The sequence below is a fragment of the Heterocephalus glaber genome, unplaced genomic scaffold, assembly GCF_053883595.1.
Source record: "Heterocephalus glaber isolate CG9 unplaced genomic scaffold, H.glaber_assembly_v1.0 deba00001479, whole genome shotgun sequence".
NCBI classification, from domain to species: domain Eukaryota; kingdom Metazoa; phylum Chordata; class Mammalia; order Rodentia; family Bathyergidae; genus Heterocephalus; species Heterocephalus glaber.
This window is the reverse complement of record NW_028258316.1, coordinates 14,455,642-14,473,692: the sequence shown is the minus strand read 5'-3', so window position 1 is coordinate 14,473,692 and position 18,051 is coordinate 14,455,642. Positions and strand designations below refer to the sequence as shown.

Sequence of the window (18,051 nt, the reverse complement as noted above, 5' to 3'; positions counted from 1 at the left end):
GCTACCTTGCCCAGCTTTTTTGTTTTGGAGAGCGGGGCAGTGGGTGGAGAATACAATGGTAGGCAACTACTATATTCTCAGTCTTAAAGAACACAGTGATTATCAGGCTGAAGCAGGAGGATCACAAGTCTGAAGCTAGCCTAGACTACATAGTGAGACTCTGTCTCAAAAAAAGAAAATCTCATTAAAGCCAATGATATTCCTTTAAAATTAAAGCAAACCAGAATTTTTGAGTGATATATGCTAGGCATTTTATATAAATACAATTCATTTAACCTTCACAATAACCCTGAAAAGAAACTGAATCAGTAAAATGAAATGCCTTGCCCAGGCACAGAGCTCCTAAGTGCCAGCAGAACTTGGATTCATATCTAAGTTACACTGATTCTAAAGTTTATGTTCTTTCATTACATAATATTGCCTCTTCATCTTTTTAACTCAGGGTCCACAAAAAGCTGAGTGTCTTATACCAAGTCAAAGAATACTTACTTTCAGTACAATAGAAGTCAAATCTCAGATAATATGATCTCAGATAATATGGCATGGTTCTGCTAGATTAAGTCAACTCCAAATAACACTATTTTAAAGGTAATTTAATCTGTTTCTGGCCTCAAAATGTACCGGTAATTAGAGTGAAGCCAGGCTATTAACCACTAGTTTAAGAAAATAAATCTGACTAAGTTTAAGCCTTAGATATCCAAATCTAGAATTTTGATGAGAAAAAAGTAAACCAAGGAAAAAAATCTCCTTAAACTCTAGTCATGTTCCAATATAGAAAGAACATTTCATTAGAAATGCATGAAAGTTAGCTCTGCCAGAAAGCCGATTCCTTCTTCAATAATTTTTTTCCATAAAATTTAGGGAAACCATCACAATGCAAAATTTGTATATTGGAAATAGAGTAAATCAGTAAATTAGGACCTTTTTACTCTTCATATTAAATACAACACACAAAGTCAGGATATAAAAGTACACAAAATATTTTATAAATCTATGACCCTCCTCCCTGTTTGCTTAAACCAGGCTGGTCTTGAGAGCAGGAACCTTTTTTTCCTTGCTAAAATAAAAATGAACGTCACGTCTACCCTCCGCTGCTTACCTGTTGCAGAGTTTGCTGAGGGCTCCCTGCGGACTACAGTGACACGGCAGGCAGAGCCCAGAAGTGTGATTCATGTAAAAGCCCTCCTTGCAGGTTTCACAGTGAAGACCCTGATACCCTTGCTGACACTCACACTGCCCTGTGGTCTCATTGCAGTGCTTCACATCCAGGGTTCCAACCCTAGAGCAGTTACATAAATACTCTGAAAAATAAAAAAGGAAAGAGACATTATCAAATAGGATTTAATATTTTAACAAATGAACAATTTTATTTTCTTAATAATGTTCATTGCAAATTTGTAAGGCTAGATAAAACTAGTTCTAAAACTAGTATCTGCCTATACTGTTTATTTAAATCAGGAAATGTGTACTGTATACCATATTATGTACAGTTCATAATTATAAAGCTAACACTCTCAATTTCTTTCCTAGTACTCTTCATCTCCTATGGCTCTTACCCTACATCCCAGTGTGTGTGTGTGTGTGTGTGTGTGTGTGTGTGTGTGTGTGTGTGTGTGTATTACTAGTTTTTCTGGATTGGAAACTGTCAAAGGCAAGCTTATCAACATGGCACTGAAAGTACATGCTGGAAGTGACAACATAATAAATAATCCCATTGTACAGGAGCAAAGACCTAAGGCTCAGATGATTGATCTGGTAACCTATACAAGGTCATATAAGAATCACCACAGCTGGAATCATAAGGTAGCATGTTACATCTAGGAAGAAATTAATGGAGAATTGAAACTTTACAGTGAAGAAATGATAAACAATAACTCTAGAAATGAAAGTTTATAGGTTCATCCTAATCAGTGAGTAAAACCAATCATAATTTACATATTTTTCACAAATTAAAAGATTTAGAAAATAGGCACTTTTGGTATACTTTCAATAGCACTTTAGAGGAAAATAATTTATAAGCCCTTATTTTTAGCCTTCTAATGTACAGATTCATTTAAAGATGAGTTAGAATTTGGCTTTTGCTAATACTCTGCTCATTTTATCACAAGAAAAGTATTTCCAACAGTTTTACATAGTATCAACATTGGAACTTTACAAGCATGTGCAAAAAGATGTAGTTAAAATCAAAGGCAGTGAAAATAAAACTTTGTATATACTCTAGGAATCAGTCTTATTCCAAAATGGCTAAGAATTGTGGCTGAAAGAGCCCAGAGAAATCTATGGTACAAATTATACTTATGAATAGGCAAAGGCACCATACAAAATGGCATTATTCTGACAACAGTTTGTTTAGGTTGGAAAAAATAGTCTTTGATGTTAATTTTTATTATTTCAAAAAAAAGTTCCTAGGAGGCCGGGGATTTAGTTCAGTGGTTTCACCACCTGCTGAGCAAGCGCAAAGACCCAAGTTTGATCCCCGGTACCAAAAAAAAAAAAAAAAAGTTCCTGGATAACAATAAAATTGGATAAATCCAATTTTACATAGAAAGTTATAAAGGAGTTTGCTTCTTTTATTCTAGAAAAGAAAATTAAGTTTCAAAATTCTTAATGTAATCACAATCAGCATCCACACAGTCATCACAAAAGATTCTACAAAGAAATTTCCACTTGGGGAATTCTAAACTTTCCATACTTTACTTCCTAACCTTTGGTGTTAGTTTATTTCCTTGCTTTTCACACTTCTTTTAGTTTATAAATATAACAAATGAATGGATATATGTTGGTAGATTGTTTATTTTATGCACATTTCAAGCAGCTCGTGGTGAATTATAAAACCCAAAGGAGAGTTCAGATTTCTTCGGTCTCAAGTTTAGGAAAATCAGCTTCTCAACACAATCAAGATTCTTGCACAGTAACTGGGGATGAAAGTGTAGCTCAGTGGCACAGCCCTTGCAAAGCATGCATGAGGCCCTGGGTTTGATTCTCAGCAAAGGAAAAGCAATTCTTATTTTTTCTAGGGTATGCAAGAGTGACATTTCTTTGACAGAGTTATATGCTTTCACATGATACCTACTTTCTGAATATAGTATATATGTGGGGTTTGTGTATATAATAAAGCAATGTTTAAGTGGTTAATAAGCATACTGAGCATACCTTCATGGCAGAACCTTTACTCCACCAAAAATTACCAGAATGTTTAAAATAAGATTTTTCTTCTGAAATTTGGCAGAAATTCAACATACATTCAACTCCTCCTGCTAGATTAATTTCATCACAAGTTAAACTGATCAAATTATGATGGTGTGGACAGAACTAGATCAAGAAAAATGTAAAGACTAAAAACACTATAAGGACCATGAATTTTATCCTATTATTCCCTTACTAATAAAGGGAAAACTTAAAATGAAAAACTGAATGATTATTCTCAATGAATGAAATATAATTAGCAATATTTTTAAAAGAATCCAATTAATCTAAGAACTCAGAGAAAAGCACTCAGTTTTTTTAAATTCAGTAAAGTTTAATGGATAAGCCTTTAGCAGTAATCAAGATCACTGGTTATTTATCATTTCTGTAGAGTAAATCCAACCTTTTCATTATATCCCAAACCTACTCTTATCAGTCCTATCTTTGAAATGCTCATTCTGTGTGCTTGGAGTTTTCTCTCTTCTTCATATATTGAAACCTACCCCGTTTCAAGAGTAAACTGAAACTCCTACCATCATAAACTCTATTACCTCTCCTGCGAAACATAATAATACCTACTACCTGCAACTCTCTTATGAGAACAATCTGAAGAGACAACAAACATGCAGCTACGAGGCAAAGACTGTAGAGGCAGAGAGCTAAAGTTCAAAATCATCTCCTCTAACTACATTTATAATCTTAGGCAAATTAGTTTCCTTGTGCTTTCATTTTCTCATCAGCAAAGATGAGATATAAATAATAATAATACCTATAATATTTAGCCCCAAATGTGAGGTTTGGAAGTACTGAAATAATTAGAATAATAGCTAGAAAAAAATGAGAAGTGATAACAGATATAATAACATAAATGTAAGTCAGATGTTAGATTCATAGACCATACATAGCCTGTTACAGCCTGTAGACAAGATCTGAAAGCCTGGGAATGGGTTTATTATTACCACGGCATCTTTGGACCATGTCTGAGAAACATAATTAGTGCTTTGCAATGCAGAAATCCAACTTGTGAGTCATTTGTGTAGAAAATAAGAGGAATATATGTATGTATGTATGTATGTACGTATGCATATATGTGGTGGGTTCTATACATTACCAATACGTATGCCTACAAATACAATGATGGATCAGGATGATTTAGCATATGGTTTCAGGGAAGTAAAATATGATGATTTACTGATTAAATACCTTTGATTATTGATTAAATACCTTTGATTTACTGATTAAATACCATCCTAACAGTAGAAGAGTGAGTGGCAAATATTTCAACGAGACCATCATAGTAGTAGGAAGAGGGCTGACATCAAGACAAAGATGCACTATCATGTTACTACTTTTTGAAAAACGGAGTCAATGACAAGGGAATGAGAGTAGTTAAGTGTCAGAGAACATATGCATCCTTTTGTTTATAACTTAGAAGCTGAGGGTCTATCCCAGGGATTGACCTCAAATGAAATGACTCAAGTTAAATAAGTAGAATGAACTACTGTAATGACTGTAAAACACTGTGAGCATTCATTAAATTATTTCAAAATAATTTGTTAGTTTGTAAGTAGAATAAACTCTCAAACTCTGCACAGCTCTGGATGTCCATGCAGAACCAGATAGGAGTTAAGGTAGAAATAATGTAACACTCTTAGTAAAAGCCTAGCACCATGAAAAAGGAAAAAGGAAATTTCAATTGGTTGAAACAACTGGAAAGACCTATATATAAGAATGAAAGGGAAAGTGCTGACTTTTAATGAGGTGGAATCTTAGACATCAGAACAGAACAAAGAAGTCTGTGACATGATTAATGGTAAGTTAACAGTGTAGATGTTAAAAGAAATGAAACAATATGAAGAGGATACCAAAAGTCAATCACAGATGATTTGAATGAAGCAAAAAAGCTCATTTAGTTGTCTATGAGTAAATATGAAATAAACTCTTCATAAAATGAGTAGCATGTTACCTTCCAATCTCCTATGATTCTTGGGAAACCTCTATAAAGAAATAATTGGAGAAGAGTAATGTAAGTGTTCACACAGAGAACACAATCTTTGGTAATGCTTTTCCTTTCTGTTGTCTGGTTTCTGAAGAACAATAAAATACGGTGATTGAACCCTGAGGAAGAAAGAAACTAAATCTGGTGCCAAACTGCTTTCAGCATTTGAAAATAGAAACATAAAAGCCTAAGGGCTTGGGGTGGCTAAGTAATGCAGTGCTTACCCACAATGTACAAGGCTACAGGATTCAAAAAAAGGAATATAAAGATACAGAGAAAGACAACAGTTCTGCTGAGAACATGAACTTATGGTAAGATTTTGATACAAAAGTATCCAAAGCAATCATTGTATCTAAATAAAACAGTATACCTTTTCAAACATTCTTTACCAAGGGTCAAGACACAAAAAAATTTTGCCACTTAAAAAAGCAGTAATTTTGCTTACAAGTCCCACAAGTCTCCCCTTTGTACAAAAACACCTGTCTTTGTAAAAGAATATAGTTTCCACTGCAACACGTTAAGAACCTTTTCTGGGCCTTTCACATACCTGGTAGCTTTTTCTCATTCTCCAACTTTTAATCATCTGTGTCCCTGCTCAGGATTTTTAGTGTGTATCTGAAGCTACTTTACACTATGATGGGAGTTTAAAAAAAAAACTAATTGCAATAATGTGTCACAGTAAATGTGTCTCCTCTATATCTCTCTTTGAAGTTCTTTCTGAGAGTTGTAATTAACTGTGCTGTCTGCAGACTCCAGAAATTTGGTACAATAGTGTGTTATCCCTTTGCAGATTAAAAAAATAATTATAAAAGCAATAAATGAAGGATTTGATGGAGAAAGTGAAAACTGTTATCTTTAGTCAACTCATGATTAAAATCTCTCAGGAAAAAAACATTAAATTGATACAGTACTGTTGCTAAGTTAAAATGATTATACAAGTATTGTGTTTGAACATAGATAATGAAAAAACACTTGCAACTATAATACACAGGAATCCAGTTCATGAGTGCCTCCTATAATTCTACTATATAGCCTCTTAAAGAGTTGCATAAACATCTCTGTAAAATCCATTTCTGATCTCTTATTCACTTACCAGTGATTTCACTCATGCTTTTCAATATCTTCATATGCCACTACATATTCTGAATATTTAAAAAACTGCTCTAGGTTATTCCTAAACTTTTCACTCTTCCTCCTATTCAGAAGACATATAAAATGTAATACTGAAGTCATTTTCTGTTCAACCTCAAATTAACAAAAACTAGAGATGCATTAAAACTCAATACTTTATCTAAAAATTTTAAAAATTTAATTCAATTAGCAAGTTTAAACTTATTTGAAAATATTTCTAAACACTATTGACAAACTATGAGCAAAGTATTTTAAAATATACTTTTTTCTTTTTGGTACTGGGGATCAATAAAATATACTTTTATAATTAAAATAATTATAAGGATTGAGGATATAGCTCAGTGGTAGAGCATTTATCTGTCATATAGGAGGCCCTGGGTTTGATTCCCAGCACCACAAATAAATCAGTCAGTTAATTAATTAAAAGTAATTATAAAATGTGTTTTTAAAAAGTACCAACAGGTTTTAGATTTTTCCAAATATTTCTTAAAATAGAGGCAAGATTTTCTTCCAAGGCTTTAAAATGTCTAGCAACTGTGTCACTATTTAGATGTGTAACGACACTTTAGTATTTTTATCAGGAAAACATTATTTTGGAGTAATATCAGGAGGTCCTTTGTAGTTACAGAGTAATTGAGTTTATTAGGCTTATTTTTAAATGGAACAAGCTGATTCCAGGATATAAAACATTTTGAAAGGTTAAGAACACATGGGTTATACCAGCAATTCTCATACTGAAATAATAATAATAATTATTATTATTATTATTTCTTGCATTGTATCATAAGGCCAAAGAAGCAACCACCATCTCAATTTCCCAGGACAAAAAATTCCCATTCCTCTACTTTTTCTCCCTTCTTTTATTTTCTCTATTAACTGTGACCCAATGTTTGAAAATTAAATGAAGCAAATAATACTGATGCAAAGTAAGTATTCAATATGATCATAAATGCTATTTTTAATATTTGGACACATTAAACTTTAATATATCAAAAAGCAAATGATAGTCTACATAAATTCTATATAATATGCACATTCGTGCTTTATTAGAGAATTAGAAACAGTCTGACTTGCAAAAGTGATAGAAGTAGTTCTGTTCTGTACACCACACTGCAAACATAAGAACATCAGTTAAGTGGAAGCCAAAGAGCAAACTGCATTAAAAGGCAATAGGTGGGAGAGCCAGGCTTGGTAACATAGGCCTATAATCCCAGCACTCTGGCAAGATGAAACAGGCCGATCGCCAAGTTTAAAGCCCAGTTTGGACAAGTTAATGACTTAGCAAGACATTGCCTCAAACCAAAAAAAAGGAAGGAAGGAAGGAAGGAAGGAAGGAAGGAAGGGAAGGAGGGAGGGAGGGAGGGAGGGAAGGAAAAAAGCAGCCAGGCAGGAGATGTAGCTCACTGTGAAGACACTGAGTTCAACCCCTAGTACCACAAAAAAAAAGGAAAAAGAAAGACAATAAGTAGGTGTCACTCAGTGGTAGAATGTGTGCTTTAGTAAAGGGTAATGTCTCGGTTCAATCCCCAGCGCATGCACACACACATGCACGCACACATGCACATACACGCACACACACAAAGCAATGAGAACAACTAAAATTTAAAAATTTGACAATACCAATTTCTGGATGAAATGTAAAACAACTAGGACTTTTAAAAATCACTTGTGTAAATGCAAAAAAAGGATAGGCAGTTTGGAAAATTTGACAATTTCCTATGAAATTACATATACCTTTACCATATGACTCAGCAATTCTCTCCTCAGGTATTTATCCAACAGAAATGAAAACATACATTCACAAAACTACTTGTAAACGAATGTCTATAGCAGCTATATTCATAGTCATTACAACCTGGAAAACACCCAAATGTCCTTCAAATGGTGAATGGATAGGCCATGGTACAGTCACACAATAGCAATAAAACAGAAATAAACCATTGGCATGTGAAAACAATGGATGAATCTTACATGCACTATACTAAATAAAAGAATCCCATCTCTAAAAGCTAAGTTATATGATTCCATTTATGTGACAGCCTGGAAAAGGAAAGGGGCAGAGAACAGATGGCAGGTTTGCCAGGAATTGCCAGAGGGAAGGGCTGACTAGGAAGAAAACAAGGGAATTTTGAGAGGATAAAGAAGCTGTTTTGTATCTTGATTATACATTTGTCAAAACTAATAGAACTCAGCATCAAATGAGTAAATTTTGTTGAATATAAGAGTTTAAAATGAGCAAAAACTTCTAAAAAGTCAATAAATTAGCCACACAAGCTTAGAAACTGTATAGCATCGCTCATTTGAGTAAGGCAAAGAGCACGATAAAGGAAGGATAGAAGGAGACACGGCATAGATGTCTTGGAAATGAGACGGAGTACAGGAGACACAGGGGAAACGGGGAGGGAAGGGGAAGTAAGGAGAATAAAGATCTGCCAAGTACAGGAACCTAATGACCTCAGTGAGTGTAAACATTATATGTCATAAACAAGAGCTAAGATTAATAATATCAACAAGAATGAAAATGGGGAATGGGGATTTAGAGGAGAAAAGAGAGAAGTGGGTTGGAAGGGGAAGGGAATTTAAAAAAGAAACAAGATGTACCCACTCCCCACGATGACTATAAACTGCATGTACTGCAAATATGTACTAATAAAATAAAATTTTAAGAAAGAATATTACTAACAAAAATAATTAATTAAAAAAAGAAAAAATGTATACAATTGTCTATGACCCTTCAAAGGTCCATAGTGCATGAATAGGAAAAAAAAGTGGGCAAACAATGAGGTTTTACTACATTGTATTTAAACTCCCCTGGGAGCTGCTGAGCCGCAAGCAACCCCAGGTGGACTGTGGTACTGAAGTCAGCAAAGGACCAAACTAATTCTTCAATCTTCTTCAAAGCAAATGTCACAATTAAGATAGAGAAGTGATTAATGCTTCCCCTGATCATTACTTAAGGAGTTGTGGTGGGCCATTCCAGGATTTAAAATGCTATTTAACTAAAGGGAATAGAACCTCCTTTTCCTTTTGACTCCAACTTAGGCTTTGAGTTGTAACAGCTACTATGTAAAATAAGAGAGAAGAGGGAAAAATAATGAAAGATAAGGATATACAGTCCAGGTGTGGTGACACATGCCTGTAGTCCCAGCACTCTAGGAGACTGAAGCAGGAGGATTGCAAGTGCAAGCCCAGCCTGGGCAACTCAATGAGATCCCGTATCAAAATAAAGAGGACTCAGGTAAAAATTTACCTCAGTGTAAAGGCCCTAGAATATATGAACAGTGGAACACAGCTGCAGTCCCAGCTATTAAGGAGGCTGAGGCAGGAAGATCAAAATGTGAGTCCCAGTTGGGGAATTTTCAAGATTCTGCCTCAAAATAAAAAAATAAAAAGGCCTGGGCTTGAAGGTCAGTGTGAAGGCCTTGGGTTCAATCCCCAGGACCACCAAACAAACAGATGTACAGGGTTCCCACCCCTTTTTCATATATAAAATTTTATTTTCTTTTGTAATTCATCATTAAAAGTCTAACTATTTAAACAAAGACCAGGAAAATGTATGTAAGTATAACAACTCTGAATCTGTCCAATCTAGCCAACATAGAACTTCACCCTTTTTCAGAAGCCTAGGATAGGCCTTACCAAAAATAACATCTTTCACATTGAAAAGAAAAGGAAAACTGATTGTCAAAATTAAGGAATAGTTAATTCAAACCTCTGTTTATACATCAAATGATTGTTTAAAAAGCAACAAACTATATTTAACTACTTGCCTGATTTCCTAAGTGTATGGTATATTTCAAAATGCATTTTTTATTAGGACCATATTTCATCTTTGTATGTTTGGAGAAAAGGCATCTCAGAAAGGCCTAATTCTAGGGAAAAGGAATTATCAACAGAGTTTTATTTTTATAAAGGGTCTTACTCTAGAATAACACTGAAACTCAAATTACATTTCACATTTACATTATGCCAGAGTAGGTCACAATCTTTGAAAAACTGGAAAACTTAGTATTAAAGCTGATGAGTTTCTTGAGTTAAACCAGACTTTGTAGAAATGTGGAAAGTTTTAAGCCATGACTTTTAAGGAAAAGCTTTAAACTTTACCTTTTAAAATAAAAATGTATCCACTAAACTCCTCAATCACAATTTACTATAGCAAAACATTTATTCTACTTTATGGTAGACATATGAAAATAATGGGGCAATATAATACAGGTTTTGTGGAAAATTTTCTGTCTCACGTTTAAGGGCCATGTTTTTAATGCTTCTTGCCCCTGGCTCACTTCCAGTTTTCCACAATCCAAAGACTATTTGTCGAATTAATGAGACAAGATGATGAGTTCTGGGAGAGTAACAGTTTACTACTACTAACAAAAGCGGTATTACCAGTTACTGAGCATGTGCTGCACATGTGTCAGGTATCACACTGGGAACTATACATATAAAGCTTCCCATGGTCTTCACCCTAACCTTGTGACGGAGGGAGGTACCTTAAAGAAGACATCTGAGTCTCAGGGAGATTAAATAAAGCATGTAACTAACCAGTGCTGGAGAAGGGAGTGGAACCCAAACTAAATGACTCCAAAGTCCAGCTCATTTTATATGAGAAGTTTTGACCTACAAAAAAAGAGTAGAAAACACACCTAACAGATCCAGCACACCTTAAAATCAGACTTGTTGCTAATTAAAAAGCTCTGAGACCTTAAATAGTCTAACTGCTTTGAGTTATAGTGTCTCGATCTATAAAATATAAATAATTTTGTCATCCATCATAAACAATAAAAAAAGGTCAAATGGTAGATGGCTATATATATTGCTTTTGGCTTATAAAAGCTTGTTTTAAAATCAAACAATTGGTATATCTAGCAATCCTAATAAGTCTGAAAGTAATTTTCTTTGAAAAAATTTAAAAGTATATGCCATGTTTTAAGGGAAAACTCATAGCTTTAAAATGGTTCAATGATGGCAAATTTTCTTATATTTCTCTACATTTCTCATAGTAATGATCAATTAGCATAGTAGTGATCAATAAATAACTATTGAAATCTGTTCAAACCTGATCCCATTTTAATAAAATTATAGTTGGTCAACTTAAAAGACAAGACTGTCAGGTTGAATTAAAACCCACAAAATCCAGTTATAAACACATTACAAAAGACACAAAACAAAAATACACAGAAGTTGAAAGTAACTCAATAAAAAGATGAAATGGTAAATGCTGATCCAAAAAAATAGTATAGCTATATTACTATGATACAAAAAGAGAATTTAGGAAAAAAATCATTATTGGGGACAAACAACGATAAAATGTACAATTCATCAAGAAAATAGCTCTAAGCTTATATACATGTTATAGTACAGTATGGAAATACATAAAGTAAAATGAAAGCAATATAATGTTGTTTCTGAGGATGAAGTGAGGTAAATATATGATGGTACTTTCTGCCTGAATAGGATATTTACTATTTTATCTCCAAGATGTCCTACTTTTCTGAAAATTTGGAAATAACAATAAATAGTCCAAGATGAGAGGGAGTAGATACTAAGAATTACTGCTGGTCAAAATAAAGCTTTTTATAATTTTCTAGCAAAGAGAACTTGCTTTTAACCCAGAATTGGAATAATTCAATGAATTTGCTAAAATCATAAAAAAAAAAGGTAGGAGAGAGGGGGCAACTTGACTCAATAGAAAATATTTGCTACAGACCAAATAATATTATAAATACTTCTCTCATTAGTGTTCTGAATCTTTTTATTTCCTAAAAGCTCTTTGTAACTTCCACTATCTGTTCTCAACGATGTTCCTAGAATATTGTTTGAGAAAGTCACATTACGAACAGCTGGCCTCTTAAGTTGTATTTCACCAAGTTCCTAGAATTATTCCAAGGTCCTTGGACTAGACTTTTTCCATACTCATTGCCTACACTGGGTATTCCAAACTTCTCTCCCCTTTAGTTCTTTCATTCTACCCTGTGCCTATCAAATGATTTTATTTCCAAGCTCATGGAAACAGACTTTCTCTTTCTCTCTTCCTCCTATGGCCCAACCACTCAGTCCTCCCCCTAACTTCAGATTATCTAGTTCCTTCACAAGCAGACTCTCTCTCCAGCTGCACTCTTTATCACATCCTTTCCCACCTCTTTCCAGGACTCTACTATGCCCATTCCTCCCCCACTTCAGACTTTTCAATCTTTTACTTTTTAGAGAATCTACTGTCAAATATGCATCGAGCCTCTCACAATCTAAAACATACCATTTAAGTGCCTGTTGTGCATAACTACCATTTAACTTCTAAATAAAATTCTTAAACCAAAATTCAGATTGGCTCTTTCTTCACCACATTTTCTCCGTAATGTTCTACAATATTTTCTGAACTCTGCAGAAATGCTCTCTCAAAAGTTACTGACAATACCCTTACTTCACAATACCGTTCTCAGGCCATATTCCTTTTTTGTTTGCTTTGTGTTGTGTTATTTTGCTGGGGTTCCGGGGATTAAATCCAGAGTCTCACACATGCTAAGCACATGCTCTACCACTGAACTATACCTCTAACAGCCTCAGTCCTTCCTTTTTGAAACTCTTTCTTCTCTTGGTCTTTGTCATTAAAGAAAGAATTCCACGAGCACTTATTGATCATTTTACTATGCTGGGTCCTGTCCTTTTGCTTTGACTCCCATCATGAGAAATCCTTATAATAATGGTTCCCAGTGAGTCCTGCCTCCCTGAGTCCACATCTCTTCACATCATGATGCTCCTATCAAAAGGTTGGGTCTATTTCTCAATGTCCTGAGCTGGCCTTACGAATGTGGTATAAGTGCAGCAAGAGTTCCAGAACCTAGATCTCTGAGCACCTTGCATCTTCTGCCTTCATTAATTTAGGACCCAGCTGCCATGTAGAGAAGTCTGGGCTAGACAACAGAATAAGGCTCCATGGAGAAAGCTGTCTCAGCTAGCCAGCCATCCCTATCAAGGCCCCAGACATGATGCCTTGAGAGTGAGTCCAGTCCATCCTAGAGCCTCTACTTCTAGGTAATCTGCCAATGCAGCAACATAGGTAAACCCAGGAAAGAGCAGTAGAAAGACTAACCACCACAAAGAGAAATAAATCATTGTTATCACTTTAAGACATTAAGATTTGTGGTTATTTGTAACACAGCAATAGATAGCTGTTATACCCAGCGCCCTGAGTCAGATGGTTTTATCATAGCCTGTCACAGGCTGTGGGGCCAGGGCTCAGTGGTACAGCACTTGCCTAGCATGCATGAGTCCCTGGGTTCCAATCTCCAGAAGTGAAAAAAATCCAATAAAACACAAATCAGCTTCCTTTTGGATCTCCTGGCTATAAACACCCAACTTGTCCCCATCCATTACATGACGGCTAAGTTAACTTTCATTGAGTCAACCCTGCTTGGAAAAGTCACTGTGTTCTTATTAGACTTTCTTGTTTTTTGTTTTTCCTTTCTCCAAAGACCCCCCTTCTGGCATGTGTTAAATCAACTCTTTATTTATAATACATGGAGGAAACTGAGCCAGAGTGGTAATGATACTTAGTAACAATTCAAATTCAATTCAAGCCGGTGTGGTAGCACACGCCCATAATCCCAGCACTTGGGAGGCTGAGGCAGGAGGATGGCTATGAGTTCAAGGCCAGCCTGGGATACATAGTGAGTTCAGGGCCAGCCTGAACTACAAAGGGAGACCCCGCCTCAAAAAACCAAACAACAACAAAAATTCAGTTCAAAGAAAAATTTGAATTATTTTTGGAAACAACCAAGGCTAAACTCTTACACAAAACTGATAGCCACATAAGGAAAAAAAAAAAATCACCGAATCACTGAATATTAAGGAATTTTTCTTTATCAATTAATTGCTTTTTGGTTCCTTGACATTCTTATATTTTAAAGTTTTTTTCTCAACTATGGTAAAACATATAACATAAATTTACCTTTCAACAAATTTAAAATATAATTCAGTGGAAATAAGTACATTCACATTGTTGTGTAGCTGTCACCACTATATCTATCTCTATCCTTAGTATATTTTATTTGTTCATTTGCCTCTTTATTCTACTATCAGAACATAAAAAGATAAGTTAAAAAATAACTATCCAGGAGTCCACACTGACATAAATAAATGAAGAAACAAATAAATAGGCAGAAGGGACAGCTCTTCCACACAGTAAAATTCCAATGAATAAATTAGAAGGAAGGAATGATAAAAGCAGAAAGATGTGAATCTTGGCATCTGAAAAAGGCTCGGGTAAGGGTGTGTGGAATGCCATGGGCAGCTGAGTCAGCATGGCTGAACAAGTTTGGGAACTTTTCCACTACTTATAGGGGAACTTCAAACAAAACAGAAGCAAGACTTTGGGTAAGGTTTGTTCTTACAATCCCTCTAAATACACTGGGGTGGGTTGGGGAGACCAGATTTGGAGGAGTTCACAAGTGAACTCAGTAAGCACTTGGGAGTGCCTCCTCAAGGAACAATCAAAGGAGGGCTTCCCTTCTGTGAAACTGGCTCTAAAGAATGCCTTAGAGCCAACAATTTAAAATAAACTTTCCCAGTTTAAAAAACTAATATAGGAAGTAGCTCAATGATACAGTGCACATTCAGGTTATGCAAGGTACGGGTGTAGGATGAAAGGATAAAAGTAGAAAACTACCTTTAGGCAATCACTACAGTAATAACTGTTGGGAACAAGAATGTGAATAAAATTATGAGGAAGAGTACTTTGAAGAACAGGATAATTGCATAAACTCAATGTATCTCTCAACCAGATACATAATAATAACAAAGGAAAAATCGTGACTTTAGAGTGGAGAAACTTGGCAGAAACTTTATTAGTCAAGTGCTGGAAATTAAATCACTAATAATAAGACGTCTTCGATACATACTATCTAATATGATGCACTAAGAAAACTACAATATCAGTCAGTGCCAAACTGTATGACTTCGATTATGAGAAAACATCAGACAAACTCAAACTCAGGAATATTTTACAAAATAATTGACCAGTGTCTTTCAAAACCTAGGAAAAGATCAAAACTCAAAATCTGAAGTAGTTTCTACCGAATGAATATTGCTTTCATACTATCATAAATTTAAGAAAAACATCAAGTCAAGGGCCATCTGTAATGGCAAAAGATTTAAAACTAGAAACCAAACTCTTCCTAAAATCAGTGATCATAAGCTGGACCTGGTGGCACATACCTGAAGTCCCAGCTATTTTGGAGAAACTACTTGAGCCCCAGAGTTCAGGGCCATTCAGAACAACACACCAAGCTACAAAAAACATTTTTAGAGCTAATAAATGACTTTAACAAGTGTACATAATACAAAGTACCCATAAAAAAATCAATTGTATTCCTATATGATATGAATATTTGGAATTCAAATTATTTTTTAAAAAGCATATGATAGTCCCCAAAATATGAAAAATTTGTATAAGTTTAACATGTGCATGATTTTTATTCTAAAAACTAAAAAGCACCTATTTAAAAAACCAGTGAAATAGACTAATTGGAGAGACAAACAATAAATAGATCTATAGATCCCAGGGATCCTAATCAAAATCTAGACAGATACTTTTATAGATATTCATAAGCTGATTCTAAAATAAATGATGAAAAAGTAAAGAAACTTGAATAGTCAAAGAAGAAAAAAAGCTGGAATACTCTCCCAAGTAATTTTTGAGACTTAATATAAAGCTGCAGTATTGATGGCAACATCTTACTGGTGAAAGAGCAGATACTAGGCCCAATGGAACAGAATAGGGAGCCCAGAAATAAGCCTCCACACACATTCACTAATTCTTGACAAAAGAAGATTCAATGGGGAAAGTACAGTTTGTTTATTTGTTTTCAATAAATGATGAAACTGTTGGGTGTCCCTAGGTAAAAGACTGACATTCACCTAACTTCACATTTCATACCAAAAATTGAATCAGAATGGATCACTGTCGTAAATGTAGAATGTAAAAATATAACACATCTAGGAGAAATTATAGGAGAAAATCTGACTGGGTTAAGCAAATCCCTGGATTAGGCAAACAGCTTTTAGATACAACACCAAAAGTAAAATCCATGAAAGAAAAAGTTACAAACTGAACTCCATTAAAATCAAAAATATTTTTCATCAAAAGACTTCTTTAAAAATGAAAATACAAGCCATCAATATAGATATAAACATATAGCATGTAAGCACCCTTCACTGGAAAATTACAATTTAAAACCATAAGGACATACTAGCTCTTTCTTAGTAGAATGGCTAAATTTTTTTAAATTGTCAATACTAAAACTGACAACAATGGAGAGCAGCTAGAATTCTCATAAATTGTTAATGGGAATGCTTTGGAAATAACTTCACAGTTTCTTATCAATTTAAATGCACACCTACTCTATAGCCAAGAATTCCACTATGAAGTATCTACCTAAGAGAAATGAAAACTTGTGCTGACACATAAGTGTAAATGAATGTTTATAGCAGCTTTATTCATAATCACCAAATTGGAAATAACCCAATGTCCTTTAACCAATGAATGGTTGAACAAACTGAGGTCTTTTTTCATATCACATAGTAATATATTTTTATACATAAGAATCTATTTCTGATTTATTCAATTGGCCTATCCTTATACCAGTAAAATAAAAAAGTTTTTTTAATAACTGCAGGTTTATTATGTATTCTACTAATATATTTATTCTCCTTTATGTTTTCCCAGTTACTTATGTTTCCATTTGAACTGTGTTAAGTTACCACATTATCTCTGCCTCCCCCAAAAAATCCTATTCCACTTACCACAAAAATGAATGTATTGAGAGCCAGTAACTTTTACAACATTCAATTTTCCCACCTGTGATCACTGGTATGCTTCTCCATATATTCAGCCTTCTTTTATATCACTCAGCGCACTTTATAGTTAAACAAATATGTATATCAATTTCAAACGTATCTTACTGAGATTATTTCTAAAGTTTTTCATTAATGGTAGTGGTGTCAGTAGTGATTAAAACTGTTATCTTTTCTCATTATACCTTCTAATTAGCATTAAATAGTTAACAATTATAACTTCTATTTTTAAGACTACACAATCATAAAGAAGAGGCTCCGGGTTGACAAATGGTGGGGAAACAGAAAGGAACTGGCTACTGTTCACACAATCTGTAGTCACGTACAGAACATGATCAAGGGTGTTACACTGGGTTTCCGTTACAAGATGAGGTCTGTGTGTGCTCACTTCCCCATCGACGTCGTTATTCAGGAGAATGGGTCTCTTGTTGAAATCGGGAATTTCTTGGGTGAAAAATACTTCCACCGGGTTCGTATGAGGGCAGGTGTTGCTTCCTCAGTATCTCAAGCCCAGAAAGATGAACTAATCCTTGAAGGAAATGACATTGAGCTTGTTTCAAATTGAGCTGCTTTGATTCAGCAAGCAACCACAGTCAAAAACAAAGATATCAGAAAATTTTTGGATGGCATCTATGTTTCTGAAAAGGGAACAGTTCAGCAGCCTGATGAATAAGATCCAAGAGTTATCCAGCTACAGAAACAAGCTTGTGGATTGGAAGATAAAGTTGTGATATTTTAATGATGGCAATACAAGATCTCTATTTAAAAAAAAAGACTTCTATTTTTAAGTTACATGTCTTCCATTAAAGGTTGTATCTTTTCTGAGAAACAATAGATTCACGATTTTCTTAACCACATTAGCTTGTTGGTAAAATAGAACAAACTGC

At 34.6% G+C, this 18,051-nt stretch overlaps 1 protein-coding gene across 1 annotated transcript in view; it reads right to left on the bottom strand.

Moving 5' to 3' along the window:
• Megf9 (multiple EGF like domains 9) overlaps positions 1-18,051 on the bottom strand; it is a 91,639-nt gene that overhangs the window by 44,557 nt on the left and 29,031 nt on the right. The window contains 1 exon segment of the mRNA XM_004849471.3: positions 1,100-1,301. Coding sequence (XP_004849528.2) covers positions 1,100-1,301 — 202 coding nt within the window.